This window comes from Malaclemys terrapin, chromosome 5 (genome assembly GCF_027887155.1).
Source record: "Malaclemys terrapin pileata isolate rMalTer1 chromosome 5, rMalTer1.hap1, whole genome shotgun sequence".
Taxonomy (NCBI): Eukaryota; Metazoa; Chordata; order Testudines; family Emydidae; genus Malaclemys; species Malaclemys terrapin.
In genome coordinates, this window is record NC_071509.1 from 108,975,466 (window position 1) to 108,995,960 (window position 20,495).

General features: G+C 44.2%; 1 protein-coding gene across 4 annotated transcripts; it reads right to left on the reverse strand.

Moving 5' to 3' along the window:
• Nucleotides 1-1,108: 1,108 nt before the first annotated feature.
• Nucleotides 1,109-20,254, reverse strand: C5H4orf54 (chromosome 5 C4orf54 homolog). Of its 4 annotated transcripts, XM_054030612.1 has the most exons (4): nucleotides 13,913-20,254; nucleotides 8,514-8,628; nucleotides 3,214-3,318; nucleotides 1,109-1,398 (listed from the first exon to the last, which is right to left on the reverse strand). In XM_054030612.1, exon 1 carries the CDS (start codon nucleotides 18,936-18,938, stop codon nucleotides 13,935-13,937), a length of 5,004 nt encoding a protein of 1,667 aa, XP_053886587.1. In that variant the 5' UTR covers nucleotides 18,939-20,254; the 3' UTR covers nucleotides 1,109-1,398; nucleotides 3,214-3,318; nucleotides 8,514-8,628; nucleotides 13,913-13,934. The 4 variants fall into 4 exon arrangements, 3 of the variants coding, with proteins under 3 accessions (XP_053886587.1, XP_053886588.1, XP_053886586.1); XR_008445181.1 differs by having other exon boundaries at nucleotides 1,109-3,318; nucleotides 19,721-20,224; XM_054030613.1 differs by having other exon boundaries at nucleotides 1,109-3,318; nucleotides 8,518-8,628.
• Nucleotides 20,255-20,495: the final 241 nt, after the last annotated feature.

Consider the following 20,495-nt stretch of genomic DNA (forward strand, 5'->3'; position numbering starts at 1 on the left):
AAAATGCCAACTGACTTCAACGGGAGCTGAACCAGGCTCCTGATGACATACAGCAGTAGTCTTAGAATCCTGGGATGCCCATGAGAGAATAAGAGTCTTTTCACTCTTCATTTAGGGGCCGATCCAGTATTCATTGAAGTCAATGGCAAAGTTCACACAGACATTAATGGTGCAGGATAAGGACCTTATTGGCTTGGCTCTGTGGAAACCTAGGCAGAGTCTTTCTTAGTCAGTGCTTTTCATACTCTATTATAATGGAGTACTTTGTCTTGGGACCTGATCAGGCACAATTTAAGTCAAGTGGAGTTTTGCTACTAACTTCAATGGGGACCAGAGATTTGCCCTTTGCTGTTCTCCTGATTACTTAAATAAATGGCACAGTATTTTCTACTTGATTTATAACTTGATCAAGAACCGGGAAAAATACCTCAAAGGACCAAATTTTGCCCTGACTTATGTCACTTACACCCCTTCTAAAGTCAGTGAGGTTCTATAGAAAATAACTGGCCAAATATATTACTGTTCCTACCAAATTTCCTTTCCACTGAAAAAATGTTTTATCAATGCAGAAGGAGCCTCAGACTGCGGATGGGGAGAAATGACATCTTGCAGCACCTTGCAGAATTGGGTCCATAGGGAAGCCGGATACTTTGCTATAGAGTAGATTTACTCCAACTTATATTGTAAATCATTTAATAAGAGAATGATCCTTTCATAGATTCCACCTCTCTGACACCCCCAATTATTATATGGCTCTCAACATATCTGAGCCTGTGGACTACAAGGGAAGTAAACAGCTGGATGGCCCATGAACCGCATTATTAGAAGCAAAGCTGTAAAGTTGCACCCTAATTCAAATCACTGAGGAGTTCAAACAGGAAAATCATGTTCTGAATTTGCTTATTCCTATGTAGCTTTTATATTCTGTGACAGCATTTTGAGATACAAATTAAAAGTTATTTTGAATTTGTGGGTGTACATTTTGGGGCTTGCTACATAGTGTAAACTTTCCTTCTGTTATTTGGTATTTTACATGTTAAATAACATCCATAATAATGCCATGACAAAAGCATTCAATGTGACAAAAACAAGGTCAAACAGTTTATGCTTGTTTGCAATGTGTCTTTTACTGAAAAATACATTTCATTTGTCATAACATTCAAAAAAAAAAAACATACGCAAATGTTTGCCAATGAATTACAAACTCTGGTATTCAACGGTTTCAAACAGTCCATTCTCACATGATTTGCATCTAATTAAATTTTCTCCTTGTGCAACACACAGTTAGTGCAATTCTCAGAGCTATTTTGCTGTATTTTTTGTCCTTAAATTCCAAGCTCACAGCATTCTGTAATGTGATCGCTTCAGACTTCAGCTAGGAACTTGCCACAATGTTGTCTAGGTTGAAAGCAATTTAAAGAGTCAAATTCTCTCCATTTATATATCTTCTCTTTTTCCACTGGCAATAATACATTGTCATTTCAAAACCTTCACAACACTCTGCCTTTACCATTTACAATGTAACCCACTATGCTCTAATCAAACATACCACTCACATTCTCTTTAACAATCACTGTCTTTACTTCATATGTGTGCTGTTCAATGTCTTAATACTGATGTGTCCCCCCACCCCGCAAAAAAAAAAAAATATATCTTCCACATCAAGCATGTTTTAAAGTATTGTATGCATTCCCAGGTAGCCACAAGTTTATGGTAACTTCTAAGAAAAGGAATGACACTTTGGCCATCACTACTACATAGTAAACTCATCTTCGAATGCAGACGGGAATAAACACACAACCCATAAATATACCTTTAAAATTATTCACCGAAGTGAATATGTATCAATAATTCTAAAAAGAGTGAAATTCACCCCCCTGCGCTGCAGATTAACACAAGGACCTCTCGAGTCTCATTTAAGCCTTCAAGCAGGACATGATTCAAAATCTACTGAAATGAACAGGATTCTTTATGTTGACTTCAGAGGGCTTTGGATCGGGCCCACAGGGCTTATGTGGAACTTGAGTGGTGCCTGGGTTTTGTGCGGATTCTCTACAGAGGAGTGAATTTCACCCTAAGGTACTATGACCACAATATGAAACATACAATACTAGCAGCTTGTGAACCTGACACAGAGGGCTTGATTCTAATCCAAGATATGTGGTTACACATGACCACGTTAGCTTGACAAATTCACCATTGGGTATGCATGCATAAGCACCATATTACTACTCTTTACAGCAATGTATGCCTGCATATTTCATGTTAGACTCAAGCCTGGAGTACTATTTGTACACACATAATGTTCAGGACTGGGGCTCCATCTTGCAGGATGCTGAGAGTTCTGGCCCCAACGAGGCAAAGCACCAAAGCACATGCTTAAACATGTCAGTGGTTCCACTGAAGTCAGTGGAGTTACTCAAGTGCTTAAGGGTAAGGACATACTCAAGTGCTTTGCTGGATCAGGACCAAAGCATATAACACCTCACGTAACTGACCCTTTATGCAAACATGTAGTCTGTTTAATATTAACAGACAAAATTAAGCAAACACTGTTTCAATCCTAATGTCAAACATTCTATTGAAGAGATTTCCCCTGAGAAAACAAATAATTGTTGATACTGCTTCATGTTATTGCTTTCATTTTTTACAGGCAGTTTAACAAAAACAATTACTACAAATATTTTTTTCCCAACAATATATGTTGAAATACAGGGCACCTTTTTTTTCTTTCAAGTACACCGGGCAAAACTGTAAACCCTGAGAGTTTGTGTGTGCAAACCTACAACTTGTAAACTGTAATGTGAAACTCCTCTCTGAGCACCGTTATAGAAAAAGGTATGATGTTGCTAATATTTTTAAATGCAGATGCTAGTATTATAGTGTGTGTACCATACACATATTTGTGTGACTATGGTTAATCTACTTTGGTATCTATACTGTCCTGCAGTCTGAAGTACTGTCTGTTTCATATAACACAGAAATCCTATTCATACCATATATAGACTTTTATCATTATCATTCATGAAAACAGCAAAGATGCATTCATTTTCTTTAAGAGGCACTTGAACAGAAAAGCAAAATTCTGATAAAAATGTAAAGCTTATAAATCTAGGCAATATTATTGAGGAACACAAGGATGAACTTTACATGCTATATATTCTAGTTGTGCACTTCAGAGTTCTAAAAGTGTTAAAACATTATTTCTTTCACCTGATTTCCACAGTGATGCAGGTAAATGAGAAGAGTATATGTTAAATCACTCACTACCTGTGTACGTGCAGTGCATTTCATCCTGAGGATAATTTCAATTTGTGCCTGCAAACAAATAAATTCTGGTGAAATAAAATTGCACATGTGTACTTCAAGACAATTGTAGCTGATTTTTTATATTTTAGACCTCATCAGTGGAAACAAAACAACTGTAAATTAAATCCTAAGATTTTCCTTAAATGTGACACACAATCAAATAGACAAATGTATTAAAACAAAACATTATTTAAGCAGGTTTTTTGTTTTTTACTTTGAGAAAGGTCATTTTTCAAACTTTCATATTAGTCTCAAAATTTTTATATAAACTTTAGATTCTTATTCACTGAAAACTCCCATTGAATTCACTGGCAGTTTTGCCAGAGTAAAGAAGACAAGGAATAGCCCAAAATGATTTGGACAGAACCATCTAATCCTATACTGCCTTTATTATATCACTGGTAATTATCAAAGTGGGGATTTTAGGGCTCAAACTAGCTGAAAGCAGCATATGTGGCTACTGGTCCATAAAAGCTGTGTCAACCTCCTGGGTTCTACGCTTCCTAAGTTGAATTTTTCTTTTTCTGTGGAAATGTACTCTCTTCAATAGCTGCAGAACACTTCAGTAGGCATTAGCTATAACACACCTTTCTGCAAAGTAGGATCTATGACTATCATTTCATATAAGGAAACAAGGGGATTTCTCTGAGCATGCTCAGGGAACACTATATAGAGAACCGAAACTCCCAAACACCTGCACACATCCACTTCTAATAATTCAGATTCCCTATTCCTATCTTAATGATAAACCACTGTGCTGTGCGCTGGAGTGTTATTGCGGCTTAACCATGACACTTGTGTTTGGAGCAACTCAAGCCCTGTGGATTGTTAGAGCACACAGTTGAATGAAAGTCAAAGGTCTGATCTATACTTAAAAGTTATGCCAGCATAGCTATGTCAATCAGGGGTGTGAAAAAACCCACATCTCTGACAGACGATGCTGTGCCAACAAAACCCCCAGAGTAGACTCAGCTATGTGGACAGAAGAAGGCTTCTGTCAACTTAGCTAACATCGTTCAGGGAGGGGAATGTGCCTACACTGATGGAAAAACTTGGTTGGCGTAGGCTGTTTCTACACTAGAGGGCTATGCCAGCATAGCTATGACAACACTGAGTGTGGCTACACTACAGAGCCTAAGTCTCTCTCCAGCAAACTGCTAGTTTCCCGAAGAAGGGAGATCAATTCCACAGACATCTTAAAGGAATGAGTTCTCTAGGGAATTAACCTGGAGAAGTTCTGCATTTGAGTTCTTGTTAGGCTGACAGGTCAAGAAATCACTCCTAGGAGAATCCCTGAGCAAGTTCAAGGGAATCCCCAACCACATTTTTTTAATTAATGGAGATATCCCATCTCCTAGAACTGGAAGGGACCTTGACAGGTCACTGAGTCCAGCCCCCTGCCTTCACTAGCAGGACCAAGTGCTTATTTTGCCCCAGATCCCCAAGTGGCCCCCTCAAGGATTGAACTCACAACCCTGGGTTTAGCAGGCCAATGCTCAAACCACTGAGCTATCCCTCCCCCCGATTTTCAGGAGTCTAATTTCCATATACTCCATATATGGAGTATTCCATATATATGACAGGGATTTATTGTATGGCAGGGATGCACGTTTCATTCTGTGGACCAGTTTGTGAGAGATTTTTTCTCATAGCAGCTCTCCTCCCAATCCCCTATTGTTTCAATTTGAAAACATTTTGTTGTAGAGACCATTTGTGACCCATGAACTGTAGTGCAGGAACCATTACTGTATGGCACCCGGGCCATGCAGAATCACAGCTCTTGTTGGCTGGTTTCACAAATGAACCTGTGAGCTACAGAAAAGAATGAAGAGACCAGTAATGAAACAAATGGACATGGGGCAAATAGGTTCAGAACTCCAAAGTCACTTTTAAAGCTTTAAACATGTGCTACAGTGGAGCAGTTACCAAACCATAATTAAGGTTACCTTATATATAGGTACGTCATCAGAGGAAAAAACTCCAAAGTCTGTGAAGTAGAGCTACTTTGACCTACAGCTGGAATAATTCCAATGTACTGAATAGCCACAGGTGGTTGGGGAGGAGGACAGTTACAAAGGAAGCAAGAATCAGGCATTCTGGGAGGCAAATTTATTTGCATGAGCTTTCCAGCTCTCTATTAGCTCCACAATTTTTGGCAACTGAGCTGTTAGATTTTATTTTATTAGGGCTTCAGTGGAAGGCAGACCTTTCTTCCGAATAGGTCAATGCTTCCCGGAGCCAAAAGCCACAGCCTTCCCAGGCTTGCATAGTCAGAAGGCTCCAGATATTTTCTTCTGCAGAAAGTCATAAATAATAAAGTTGGGTATTCAATACAATTAAATATATTGTATTTTTGAACAGGTTTCCTCCATTGATCAAATTCAACTGCGGTATGGTTAAATATGGAAAACAACCTTTTATATTAAAATATGTCATATGACTAAATTAATTTAGGGACAAATCCTATGATCCTTACTTATAGCCTGATCCTATTTCCACTGAAGTCCATTGAAGTCAGTAGCTAAACTGCCAAGGGAGCAAGACTGGGTTATGTCTCCTTACTCTGGGAAAACCCCATTGAAATTAATGGGAATTTTACTTAAGGAAGGACAGAGTAAAGAATGGAAGATCTGACTTTTTGAATTTTGACATCTTGTCAACATTCTTTTAGATGGTTATATTTATAAATATTCAAAATCAAATATCTTTCTTTACTCAACTGAAGAACCTGAAACACATTTCATCCGAACGCTTGTCTATACAAACACTGAAAGTTCCCTAGGGTGCTTTGACCTACTCCCATTTCAAAGCAAGGTAGCTCAAAGAGCTCTATGGAACCTTTAGTCTACAGCAACAGTCTCTACACGAACACTTCATGTACAACAGCGTGAGGTAGATTTCCCAGCTTGCCATGAACTAAATATTCGTCTAGATCAGGGGTCGGCAACTTTTCAGAAGTGGTGTGCCGAGTCTTCATTTATTCACTCTAATTTAAGGTTTCGCATGCCAGTAATACATTTTAACGTTTTTAGAAGATCTCTTTCTATAAGTCTATAATATATAACTAATCTATTGTTATATGTAAAGTAAATAAGGGTTTTTAAAATGTTTAAGAAGCTTCATTTAAAATTAAATTAAAATGCAGAGCCCCCTGGACCGGTGGCCAGGACACGGGCAGTGTGAGTGCCACTGAAAATCAGCTCACGTGCCACCTTCGACATGCGTGCCATAGGTTGCCTACCCCTGGTCTAGATATACCCTAAAAGAAAAGTTTGCTTTCTCTTACACTTGGGGAGTCTCAAATCTTTCTGATGTTACACTCATTTTTAGATCTTACTAACCAGTTGAGCAAAAGTCTACTACATGTCTTTCACATAAGATAAATAGGTTATAGTTCTAAACATCTAACTAACTAGCCATGAGTATTTTAGAATGGCACATGATATAAAAGTTTTCTAAAAGTAAAAAAAGATAAAGATAATTACCTCTAAAAAGTGACAATTTAGCAACACAAAAGTGTAATTTTGTTTTGTTGTAAAGTTCCTGTGTGTGTTCTAAATAACTGAAAGTTTATTTGATCTTAAAATTGGTTCTGAGGCTCCTCAGTCATTCATTTTCTAAAGTCTATGATTTATGAACAATTTACAACTTCTATGTACCAAAGCTTTGGAATCTAAGAATATTATTGACCAGCAACAGAAACTAGTGTGTATGTAGTTAGAATTGGCAGAGCTAAGGTTGTCCCCTACAATACTTGGGCGTTCTAATTTAAATTTCTACCCTCTTCTCTGAACAGCACAGCATTTTACTAAAAAACAAAATGTTATTTTTCTTTCATATACAAATCAAGACTAGGTACAGATTAGAGGTTGTTTACAGTTAAAGGCAGACTGTAAAATGAGGGAAAATTTTGGAACCAATAAGAGAAAACAGTGTATCTGGATAAACTATATACACACACGTCTTTTTTTATTTTATTTTTTAAATGGCATCAATGGAAGGCATGCTGTGCCCTTGAGAGAGCTTTAAATTAGATACTATAGGCCTGGTCTTGCATCCCTTGCCCTCCCATTTATTTAAATGGGAACTGTGTGAGGGCAATCAATACACGAGCAGGTCATGGATTAAAATCAAATGTAATGCAGACCTACCATCATGTTAACAGTTCTCTTTTAATAAGACAAATTCATCGTCGGTATAACACCACCAGGTTCAGCAGAGTTATAACAGGCTCATATCTGTCCCATTCTGACTAGCCAGCTATTGTATTTTTTTCCCCTTCAGAAAGAAATAATTTCTTAAGCAAATATATTGTTAATTTGGGCCTCAGATAAATCTGCTGTATAATGGACACAAAAGAACACAACACTGAATAAACAACATTACAAAGTTCCTTTGTTGTGTGGATCACTGAGATTAAACAAATTTAGAACAAAGTTACAAAGTTTTAACAAAAGACTGCAGTCTTAAAGAAAAATAAATGCTACCCTCTCCTTTAAAATTGGGGTCTAAAAAGCTTACATTCAATTTCTGGCTGCTTAGTATTTAAAAACTGCCACGATTAAGGAAACTTGTAATGTCAAACACAGTACAAAAGAGCAAATAAAAAAATGACAGCAATCAAAACAAGTTTTGTGATTGTTTCACAACCATGTTTGAAGCCATGCCAAAAATACACACTAATGATAACCTAAAGACTACATATCACTATGATTGCTATTCAAAGTGCACACCTATAATGTTGTAAACTCGGGGCCTGATCCTGCTCCCACTGAAGTCTATGGTAAGATTCCCATTGACTTCAATAGGAAAAGATTCAGGGCCTCTGTTTGGTAAATTATACAGATGCATTATATATTCATAACAAATTATGAGTACCTGTAAGAAGATATATTTTGATCCAAACTTAAAATCATGTCACATTTACACACCTGTTTTTACAAAAACAGTAGAATAGTACTAACACCACTGAGTAAGGTTTTTGGTTGGTTTTTTTTGGTAAAGGTAAAATAAATGGAAGTATGTGAACAATTTTAGCATTTTCACATAGCCATACGAGCAGGGGCATGTATAATATCTGCTTGGCTTTAGTATAAAAAGGAACAATTTTACAGAAAATAATGCAATAATTCAGCCTGTTTTGCATAATTAAATGTATACATACACCAAAAATGGGGGTATTGAGGAGAAAACAAGAAACTTACACACTTGTTTTGTATGAAGCAAAAAATGAGAAAACTGTGGAAGCAGTTTTTAAGGATGAATGCTTAGTGTTACCACGTTTTCAGGTTAAAGGAGGATAATTCTTCTTCCTTGTTCCTGTAAAAATACACCAATGAAACAAATTAAGTTCTTAGAACATTGTACAGGTTTACATTAGAAATTCTTAAATTAAATTAATTACTAATTTAAGCACTCTATATTATTGCAGAACAATAAATAACTTTTCACTTCATTATTACAATAATGTTACTGCCAATTCCTTAATTTGTTGCCAATATCAAATAATAGTGTCTAGCAGATTCAATGCTTTGCTGAATTGTGGTCTCACAGCTTTTGCTAGATCAGGGACCTTGCACGACTGAATTCTAAGTACAGAACTTAGAGTGTAGCTTGACTTCTTAGCCTTAATAAAGTGCATCATCAAGTGCATGGAATAGTTCCATAATTAAAGAAAGTCAGACTTTTAAAAATGTGACCATTTCATTTGGTAATTAAAAGTGCTTACATGGATGGAGAAAACACAACTCACTTATAGCCTGAGCAGTTACAAGCCAGGTTTTGACTCACAGCAAAGATATAAAACCAAGTTATAACCCTCCAAGAATATAAAATGTAAACAGACCCACTGATCGGGAGCAGGGGGTGGAAACGGGGCAATTGCCATGCGGCCCAGGCGATTTAGAAGGGCCCGGGCCCCCCCGGCTGCTGCAACAGCGGTGGCTGGGAGCCCCAGGCAAGGGCAGCAGGTGAACCCCTGGCCCGGGGAGCCTAGCCCTCGGGTCGGACCACCGCTTCTGCCCGAGGGAGGCCCCGCCTCTCCCGCCGGAGTCCCCCCACACAGGCCGCCCAAGTGTCGCCAGCCCCAGAACGCTGGGCGGGTGGGCGGCGCGGCCCCGCCCCGGAACAGTTTTACTTTTCTTTAAATCTAAGGGTCCTGTCCAGCAATGAACTGTATAAGAGCAGGCAGAACTCCATGAGCTAATGCAGGTGCATGGGGTACACCCATAATAAGTTCATTGCAAGACAGGGGCTTTTGTTCATGAATCTCACAGGAACTTGAAATCAAATGGCTCTCTTTCCAACGTCGGTCTTTTCTATGTAGCAAATAGGCTCTTCCCACCTCATCCCACCCACCATGTATTCCAAAGGAGATGAAAATTAACATTAATTTTTATTTACCTATTTGTATATGCACCAGCATAACTGATGCGAGGGAAGCAGGAAGCTTTAATTAACTGCTGCTATAGAAATAGAGGACTCCTAAGAACTATTTTACCAGCAAGCTCACAAGAGTGGTCATTCATTTTTCAGGGAAGGAATAAATAGCAGGCCATTTCTCAGGGATAAAGCAACATATTTCTTGACATATGCTGTATACTTAGAATCTAAAAAAATATTCAGCAAGGTTGCACTTTAACCAGATAGCTGACTAAGGGCCCAGTACTGCATGCAAACACTTTCTACCAGATCTACTCATATTGAAGTTAATAGGCCTTTCAGTAGCAAAGAACCACAACAGGAACAAACGTTTACAAGATGAGGCCTTAACATAAGACAATCACAAGCAATAGCAACATACAAAGAACCAAGACAAAGTCAGTCAAGTCACATTAACCCCCAAAAGATACCGGCTTCTGATACTGATCAGTCCTTGGCACAGTGACACAATTAGAGAAGGAGGATCTGAGGAAGAAGGAAAATGGTATGTTAGCAGAGAGAGGGAGAGATAGGGTATAAGATGAAGAGAAAGATAGAAAGATAGAGGAAAATAAGGAATGGAAAAAGGGGAGAGAGAGGGAATCAAGAACACTCAAACACAAGCTTTTAGGTTAGTAAATGATGTTATTTCTCTGTCAGAAGAGAAGCTAAAAAGAAAATGTGATTTTAAACTCCTGAAAATCCATGGCTAGCTCATGAGATAGGGCACTTATTTCAGTTCACGTTAGGCTCTGTAAAAAAGTTCTGCATTCAAACACTTTCAAATGGAATTGGAAGCAGAGTGAAATTAATTAGCAATGAACAGTCCTAGTTAGTGGGTTTCAGATGCAGAACTATTGAGTGCACTACTACTGTGTCTACTGTCCTGGGTTGGGCAGGGAAAACAAAAACAGAAAAGTAAAACAAAATACACAAATCAAAGAGAAAGGAGAGCGAGACAGAGGGAGAGAGAGAATAGAAAAAATGAGAAAAGGGAAAGAGGCAAAAGTGGAAGAAGAGAGAAATATATATATATATAAAGATGCAGGGAAAGATACATAGAGAAAGGAAGATAGTAGGAGAGACAATGAAAGAACAGGGAGGTGGAAAATGAGGTCAGCACACAGAAAAAAAGAGAACAGGGCAACTGTTTATGGTTGCGATGTTGTCTCACAATTTTTTCACTGAAAATAATATAGGTGACCAAAGCTTGAAGATGAACTAAAATTTGTCTTGTGCTATGTGACTAAATAATAAAAACTATTTGTTTCAGTTAGTTTTTTGTTTTAAGTCAGGGGTTGAGAAAAAAAGCACCACATACTGTATCACCTGTCTGATGTTTGTTTACCTCAGTTCCACATCCTCAAGGATAGATGCATTTCTTCCCATTTTAGAAGAAAAAACAAGTAGATGAAATTTTAGGCATAACCAACTTAACAGCATTCTTTTGAATACAGAGAAGTCCAGTGAGTTGCTGTAAACTGCTGAATTATTTTATGTATCAAATTTAGTATCATACATTTTGTGCCACCAATATTTTGGTCAGATGATGCATCTTTCGTGCTGCACTCACAGGCATAAATGTTCAGCATGATGGAAAGGGAAATGGATGCAATATGCCCATCACTATCAAGGGGTATATGGACTACTGTGCTCAAAGCGTATCCTTCAGTCAGAAACATTTGTTTAGATAACTAAACAAATAGTAGAATGACCCACTAACACTGGACACAAATATCATGAGAAAAAAGGTGAACTTAGCTTCCCAGAATAATAAAAAAAAGTATTTGAAAAATGTATTCTTTTATTTTGTACATTTGTTGCAATTACAATACTGTGCCCCTAATATAGCATATATAAACAGTCTATTTTTTTAAAAATAACTAAGATATTTGCACTATAATCTAAGGAATAAATTACTCTCCACAATCCATTGCACCAGTGACTGGAGATCTTTTCTAAAGAGGAAAGAGGGGAAACAAGGGAGAGCAAAAGATGTGTACAATTTTCCCACAGGAAAAATTCCTGCTGGGATTAGCTAGATTAGCATTGAATAACTGCTACCTAAACAGCAGATTGTGAATCCACCCAACTGATGTTTGGCCACCTCTTGGTGAATCCAATAATTAACAATGGAAACAATTCAATTTAAATGTAGAACAAAATAAAATGACTGACAAACAATTACAAAGCAAGGAATGCTGGATGCACAAGGCACCTAACCTAAGGAAAGTTTTAGTCAACTGGAGACCAATTATTCAGTTCTTGTAATTTTTTGTACTCCTATGGAATAAAACACCAAAAAAGACAACAACAAAACAATTAGATAAATTAATGGAGGATTGATGGACTATCAATGGCTATTAACCAGGATAGGCAGGGATGGTGTCCCTGGCCTCTGTTTGCCAGAGGCTGGGAATGAGCGACAGGGAATGGATCACTTGATGATTACCTGTTCTGTTCATTCCCTCTGGGGCACCTGGCATTGGCCACTGTCGGAAGACAGGATACTGGGCTAGATGGACCTTTGGTCTGACCCAGTATGGCCATTCTTATGACAACACAAAATAGGGGAAAGAAAAAATTAGAAACAAATGTGGGACTAAACAAAAGCAGATAGCCAATTAGGGCTAAACCTGGGAATTTATTAAAAATATTGTCGAGGGCCCTGTGCACAACTGCCAAACATATTCTTGGTAAAGATTCCCAACTGTTTTTCTGTTACTTTCTAGAGCCAAACAAACACCACCAATCCCAAAGTCAATTTCTTAGTATTTACATTTGTTTTGTAATGAAATGTTAACTGGCCTTTGATAATGATGTTCATTGTCTTTTTTAGAGTTGCCACCCATCCCCACAATTAAAAGGCTACGCTGTTCTGCAGCCTGACTTCCACATTTGTTGAATACTGTACTCAATCCCATCTTCCCTCTTGTGTGATACATCTAACCTCCCTGAACATTCAAGCCATATCTACACCGAAGGTTTGCCCTAGTTACAGTCATCTGCGGCCAGACACTGGTGTCATTGCACAGAGGCAAACTCTTCAGAATAGACAAGCTAAGCTGTGATTTGCCCTGGTACAACATTACCCAGGCTTGAAATGGAGGCAAGTTGAACTTGTGCAAATCACAGTTAGTAGGGACTGTCTGCTTACACTATAGGTTTGCACCAATACAGCTATGCTGGTGGCTGGCCAATAATTGCTGAAATTCTCAGTGTAAACAAAGCCTCAGAACACTCCTATCCCATGACTGTGTTCCTTTTAGTGCCATTTCATGCAATTGGCATGGTCTTCAATAGAACCTCCCCAACAAAGGGAAGTGAAATAGAGTTGGTCTCTTTAAGACTAATCTTCTCCCACCCCCAATGAGCAGGAGAAATGCACTACTTTGCTTTTTCTTCCTACCTATCTTGAAAATAAGCAGGAAGGTGACCCAATATTCCTTCACTGGAGCACAGAAAAAGGAATGCTAACTTGTGTCCCTCTCCCACTGGAACAGCATTGGGGAGAAGAGGGAGGTTCACCTTTGCGTGTGACCCTCAATTTACTGAAGGAGAAATTAAGGAGGGAAGGCCTTTCAAACCCAGCTGTTGCTTCCCCTACCACCAAGAAATGGATGGCTTTTTTCATTAGAAAGCTATGACCCTCATTTTGAAATTGAGACCAAGTAACCAGAGGATAATATTGAGTGTGTATATTTATAGACCCATTTTAGAAACCGTTTTAAGAAGAAATTTACAAAAACTAAGGGTCCGAAGAAAACCAGATCCTGCAAACACTAACCAAACAAAGGGGGAGAGGAAGAAGAGAGAGAGAAAAAAAAAAAAAACATTGTCACAGTAAATAGGTTACATTTTAGATATCTTTACGTTTCAAATTAGGCAAGTGTTTTAAGAAATACCCAAAGGGAGAAGGGAGCACAAATCAGACCTGCCAGGGAAGATTAATAAAGATCCATACAAACACCATTTTCTCCCACTTTGGTGAGTACACCAGATTGTGTCAAGTGACATTTAAAAAAAAAACAAACTTGGGGGACATTACCAGAATTTCTTACAAAAGCTTAAATGCTTACCCACCTCTGAGATTAAGTATTATGTTATTATACCTAGGGGATGCTTAAGTATGGTATCAAATTGCTCCCATCACATGCATTTTTAACAGCACAAACCAACTCACCAGCAGCCTCTTTGGTTTATCATCATCTGTGCTCCACCACGAACCTCATGGTGGTACCATCAAAAGAGGGCGGGGCAATTATCCTTGGCCCCATTTGCTGGGAGGTGATGCTGATTACCGGCTTCCCCTCTGCCCCCCTGAGCTGGGCAGTGGCGGCTGACGATTGGGATTTACCCGTGGCGATATAATACGGACTTTCCACAAAAGTGGCCTCTCCTCCTCCTCCCCCCAGTGCTGCCCTTGGGCTGCTGGTCTCGGCGGAGGCGCTGACGTCGCTGCCCGGGAGGGAGAGCTGGGTCTGCAGGGCATTAGCTGGCAGGATGGTGGTGGGCAGGAAGCCAGGGTAGATCATGTAGGTGGCACCATACGCCCCCGGGTTGAGCGCTAGCGGGGAGATGGGGAGCGGCATCGGGGCCACGGCCGGCTGCTGGGGCATGGGCACCTCCACGTACTGCCCGGTCTCGGGGTCAAAGAGCCGCTTCTTGAGGGGCTGCTGCACAGGCGCGTCCACCAGGTAGTACTGGCCGGTGCTCAGGTCCAGCAGCACCTTGCGCTGCGTCTGCGGGAAGGGCTCGGCGGCCGAGGGCGGCGAGAAGCAGAGCAGCGGCGGGGGCTGCGCCCCGTGCAGGGCGGCCATGGGCAGCGGCTGATGGTAGATGGCGGCGGGCGGCAGCTCCGGGGCGGCCGCAGGCGGGGCGGCGGGGCCGGGCTGCTGCTTGGGGCTGAGGCGGCCCCGGCTCTTGGCGGCGTTGAAGGGCTGCAGGGCGGCGGCGGCCGCCGAGGCCGAGAGCGGACCCGGGTGGCCGGCGCCTCCCGCGGCCGGCGGCTCCTTGAGCGGCATGGCCAGGTAGTTCCCGCAGTCGGGCCCGGCCGCGTCCTTCTCGGCTTCGCCAGGCCCCTTCCCTGCGGCGGCGGCGGCGGCCGGGGAGAGCTTGAGGGCGCGCGGCCCCGGCCCGGCCTGGCCCTTCAGGCTGCGGAGCGGCGAGGCCGCGGCGGGGAGCTTGGCCGGGGCCGCCGCCGCCTTCTGCGCGGAGCTGATGGTGAAGACGCTGCTTCGTGGCGGCTGCGGGGCGGCGGCTCTGTCCGCCGCGCCCGCCTCCCCCCGGGGCCCGGGCAGGGGCCGGGGCCGTTCCCGCGCCAGGCTCTCGAACGCGGCCGCCCTGGCCGAGACCTTGTCGGACTTGGGGCCGGAGCCCGGGAGGGGCTGGCGCTCGGGGGCGGGCGGCGCCGGGGCCGCGCTCCTCGCCTCGGCGGGCCCCGCGGCCGCCCGGCAGCCGCGCTCCTCGCTGGCGATGAGGGAGAGCACGTGGCTGTCGGTGATGGGCCGCGGGTCGCTCTTGCGCTTCCACTCGTGCTTGCTGAAGCTGTACAGCTCCTCCATGCTGCGCACCGCCGCCGTCAGCTTCTCCAACGCGTTGCGGCTGGGCGGCCCCTTGGCCTCCTCCCGCGGCTCCTCGTCCGCCCCCTTGTCTTTCTCAGCGGGTGCGGGAGCGTGCGGCGGCTGCTGCCGCCAGGGTGCGGAGGCTTTGGACACGATCTTCAGCACTGCGGGCAAGCGAGGGTCGCTCTTGTTGGGGGCGATGGTGGCCACGGGCAGCCTCCCGGAGGTCCTGTGCACCAGGATTGTCCCCTCTGCCGTGGCAGGCAGCACCTTGCCCCCCGTCTCGCCCGGCCCCTTGTCCTCGCTGCTGTTACTGACCGCCTGGCAGGTTATCACCATGGGAGACAGAGCCCTGGGGATCCCGGCTATGGCCAGCTGCCTCGGTTTCTGCTCAGCGCTGCACTGGTCGGAGAGCGCGCTGCTCCTGTCGCTGTTGGTATCGCCCGAGTCGTGGCCGTAGGAGCTCTTGATCAGTTTCCTGACGTCTCTGACCTGGTGAATGGGTCCGGGGACTTTAGGCTTGTTTTCTCTTATATCGCGCACCAAGAATTGCGGCACCTTGTCCAGGCCGTCCGCTTTGAATGCCTTCTGCGGCTGGCCTCGGGGCTCCTCCGCTGCCTTGAAAAGGGTTGGTGCGGTCGCGGCTAGTTTGGGGGTGAGCAGCTTAGCGATGTCAAAGGGGTGATCCTTGCTTGGCTGCACGCTACCTAGGCTGATCTTGATCTCGGGGGCTCTGGGCTTTACGGGGGTGGCAGCCCGAGCCGCATAGGTGGCTGTGGAGTACTTTGTCACCTGCGTGCCAGGCTGCTTTCCCTTGGGGGTGCGCTGAATGTTTGGGACGAAGAGACGAGACATTTTAGTGGACTTGCTGGCTGAGATCTCACCCAGATCGGCCCGCCAGTCGTATTTGGCGGAGGAGAACTGAAGTTTCCCGATGGGAGCTCGCTCTTCTTTCTTCTTCTCTGCCTCTTTCTCTTTCCAGGATCTGAACGCGCTGTTCTGGCTGCGGAGGAAGGTCGCTTTGATCGCCTCCGAGGCGCTCTTCTTAATTTCGCACACATCCTCCAGGCGCGTTTCCGACAGGGGTCGATCTAGGCGAGGGGTGGACGCTTTGGAGGTCGGCGACTTGCTGTCAGAAAACTCCCCCGGGTCCTCTGCTGTCACAATCGTGTAGTCAGAGCTGCCCTCGGAATACCTGGAGTTCTGCCTCTGCATGCCCCCATCTTTCAGCTTCTCCCTGGCCGAGCCCTCCTGCTCCTTGCCAGGCAAGGACGCGGCCAGCCCCCTGTACGAAGTGTCTGTGATCTCCCCCCTCTCCATTTTGAACTCGTGCTCCCGCTGCATTTTCTTCGAGATGACATTCTTGAGGAGGCTGGAGGCGAATTTCGATTTATTCGGGGTGCCCTCCGGGACTTCTGCCGCGGCCAGTCCGGTTTGTTTGCTAGCCTCCTGACCCGGCTCCCTGGGCAGCGTTTCCGGAAGCTCCTCTGCGCAACCTGCCCCAGCGGCAGCATGTCCAGGACGTTTCGCAGGTCTGGGGACACCCGCATTAACATTGCTGCTAAAATTCAACGTCTCCAACAACGTTACAACCCGGGAGCCCGACTGGATCCGCTTCTCGAAGCACGCTGGCGTTTCCACGTGGGTTATTTCCCCATCGAGCTTGCTAACCACGAACTCTAGGGCTTTCGTCTGCGATTTATTGGAGCGAATGTAGAACTGGTCACTGCACGTCTTCGCCCCAGCGTTTCTGTGCCATGCGGTAGGTTCGGCGCTGCTCTTGAACAGGTTCTGCTCCGGTTTCTGCCCGAGATTGCCGCACTTCAGGTCTAAATAAGTGGACCATCGGTTGATCCCCAGCGCCTGATCCGAAAGGGACGTGGAGGACTCCCTGGAGCTGAAGTTCAGCGTGTCGAAGTAGGGGTAAGCCAAGCTCCGGAAAGCTCGGGCCGTCAGGTTTCGCACTTCTTTATCCGCATCATCCAGCTCGCTGACCGCGCTAGAGGCACCGCTGGAATATCCCCCCACTTCCTTCGCCCTTATGGCTCCACACCGGGTTTGCAAACGCGCGGGGACAGCGATAAATTTTTTTGCCTGGTCATGAATCGCGTCTTGTTTGAAACTGGCCTTGCGTTCGGGAGCTGTGGAGACACGGAGGCTCATGTCGCCTTCATGCTTGGCAGCGTAAATAATGTTTTGCTTCTCATGCAGGTTGTTAAGCTCATTTATAGCCCGGGAAGTCGGTTTGATTGATAGGAGAATGTGGCCTGCAGCTGGGTTCTCACTCATGTGGCTGGGGTTCTTGGGCTGGCTTTCTTCCGAGCTGGCGCATTTGTCTGTGCTGGGGGTATCGTTTTCAGAGTTAATGCTGACTATCTCCGTACTGCTGGTGTTATCGATGCTGTCCGTCTGGTTATTGGCATCGCTGGTCGTGCTGAGATAACAGCTATTGTCCTCCTCTGTCTGCGTGTCCCCGAGGGTCTCGTCGCTCCCAAAGGAGGCGTAATCCACGAAGGAGTAGATCACATTGTTGTCTTCAAAGTCCCACCTGGAGGCCAGACCAAAGTCAAAGTCCATGTCGTGGTCCACCTCGCTGAGCTGAATTTCGTGCGTGGTAATGTAATGCGCCTCCTCGTTAGCAGGGCTGCTCTCGCCGCAGTAGGTGGGCTGGGAAGCCCCCCGGCTCCCCCCTCTTGCTTTGCACTCAGCATCCTCGTCATCGTCGCTTTCGTACCCAAAGGAAGAAGAAGAGGTTTTGCCCTCGGTTGCGGTGTCATCCGTTTTGGGGAACGCGCTTGCCTTGTTCACCGGGGATGGGCAAGAGGACGACGACTCCGGGCACCCGCTCGGGTAAAGCTGCGTGTTGGACAGTCCAAACGAAGTGTTTTCATTAGATCCGCCTGAGTTGGAGCCAGCGCTGCATCCCCCCGCCTCATTACCCTTCCTCCCCGGGCTGGCCCCGGGTTTAGATTCACGGTCCAAGGATGCTGGATTTCCACTTGCCTCTGCCAGCGCGTTGTGAGCTGAGCAGCTAACAGCGCTGATCTCACAAGCTCCGTTTTTAGGGCTGAGAAAAGCCACTTTTCCTCCGCTCCCTGCCAAAGTCAGCTTTAGGGTCTGGGGACTGGCTTCCCTCCCTCGGGGGAAATCCTGAATCTCCACATAGGTCGATTCCTTGGATGTGATTGTGGTGAATGGCTCTGCAGGGCGGCGCTTCATCCTGCTGCCCTTCGCTCCCGCTCCCCCTTTGTGGCTAGTGGCTCGCTCGCCGGGCGATTTTGAGAGGGCTTCCATGCTTATCCCGTCAGCATGTGGCCGAGGGCGAAGGGAATAGGCGGAGATATGGACCCGGGACTGCAAAGCCGGCGGACACACACGTGTCTCCTGCAGGGTCGTTCCCAGCTGCGCTGCTCGCTGTTCAGTGGTAGCGGTGGACCCAAGAGAGTGTCCCGGCCCGGCTAGGGTGGAGGTGGCGGCTGCTGCTGTTCCTGCTACCGCTACCACGGTGTTGTTCAGGAGCTCCTGAGTACAGTTGTTGGTTTGGCACCGAGAGCTGTCAGTCTGAATGCCATTGGTAACAGAAGTAGCAGCAAGGGCAGCAGCTGCAGCCCGACCCCCAGCCATCCAGAAATGAAGAGAAAGCATATGGTAATTCTTCTATTTCTCCTTATGCTACAGGGAGAGGTTTGCCTGATTCCACGGTCATTATTACGGGGCCGTTAGCCAGCCCCGTTAATGAATTGGCCCTGGGGTGGACGCAGAGAAGACAGAAAAGCACATGTTCTGTTACTAAAAGAGTTACTTTCTAAAGCACACGTTTCATAGACTATTTGCATAGGTGTTGCCATGACACTGAACTAAGGATTTTCAGAAGTTAGGCGCATTGCTTCTCCTTGAGGATAAACTTAAGCAAACCGGTTATGTTCAGTTAACTTTCCAACCGGCGGTCTTTATCTTATGGGTTTCATATGTATCTAAAACGTGTCCACTTGGTCATTGCAAAGGTATCCAGAGCTGTTCTTCCAAGAGCTTTTATTTTACTCTAGCCATGCAGCAAGATTAATGAGAAATCATTTCCCTCCAGGAGTATTTAAACACCTAGGTTTGTTGATATTTGAGCGGTCCTGACGGTCCGGTAAAGAATATTTATGATGAAATGTGAAAACGTTATTTGTACAGACTTAATGAGATCTGATGCTCTGAATAACATCAGGATAAGGCTTAAGATGCCAAGCGATAGTCAAATTTAACCGGTTTAAAGTCGCGGGGGCCATTCTAGAATGCTCTTGAACTTCTAAAATCAATTGCAAGAAAATTAAAATCCTCTTAAACACAAATCAGTTCCGTTAGATGATTTAGTCAAATCACATTTCAAACACATTAAAGCACGAGACGCAAATGATAACAAGGTATAGCAAATAATTTACCCTTTATAAGCCAGAGAAGTAAAACAAGGCTCGTTGTACTGGATTTTCATAGATTGATTCAGGAAGAGGGGTCACAGCCGATCAGATGCAAACTGATCCAACTTTTCTTAGCCACTTTGCTCGGGGTAAAGGCTCTGCTGTGCGGTTTTGTGAGAACAGTGCCACTGGCCAGGTCAAAACTATTAACTATACATAGACTATGCTGTCATTGATGCCGATTGAATAAAGTACTATTTAAAACTTTCGCATTTGTGTATAACGAAAACAACACAATCAGCAATCACTAACTGGAATCACACTCCCACCAACACATGATGTTGTTACTCATCTTTCTAGTTTCAAATATTTAGAGCAGGGGCTGAGTATTTGGCTCATTGGAAGAAACCTGAAGGGGGGATACATACCTATGTGGAATGCAAAAAAGGCACAGAAAAAAAGCAAGTTTTTACCTATAATTATTTGCACTCACCTCCTGCATTTAGTTTACCATGGTTAGAGAAGATTGCTGAAGTGGAAGACTAACTTGTTTCTTTTGGATGGACAATGTCTCAACAGATTTTCTAGAATCTGTGGACTCTCTTTATGACACACTGTTACAGAAACTTTGGTCTGTAGCAAAATGATCCTTCAAGGAGATGCTCCACTAAAAATGCTATGCAACAGGTAGGCATTATTAAAGTAAAAAAATATAGCTGTTCAGATCTGTATATCTTCAGTATCTGATAGCAGATCTGCCAAAGGAAGTTGTTTTTGTCACCAAATAGATGATTTTGCA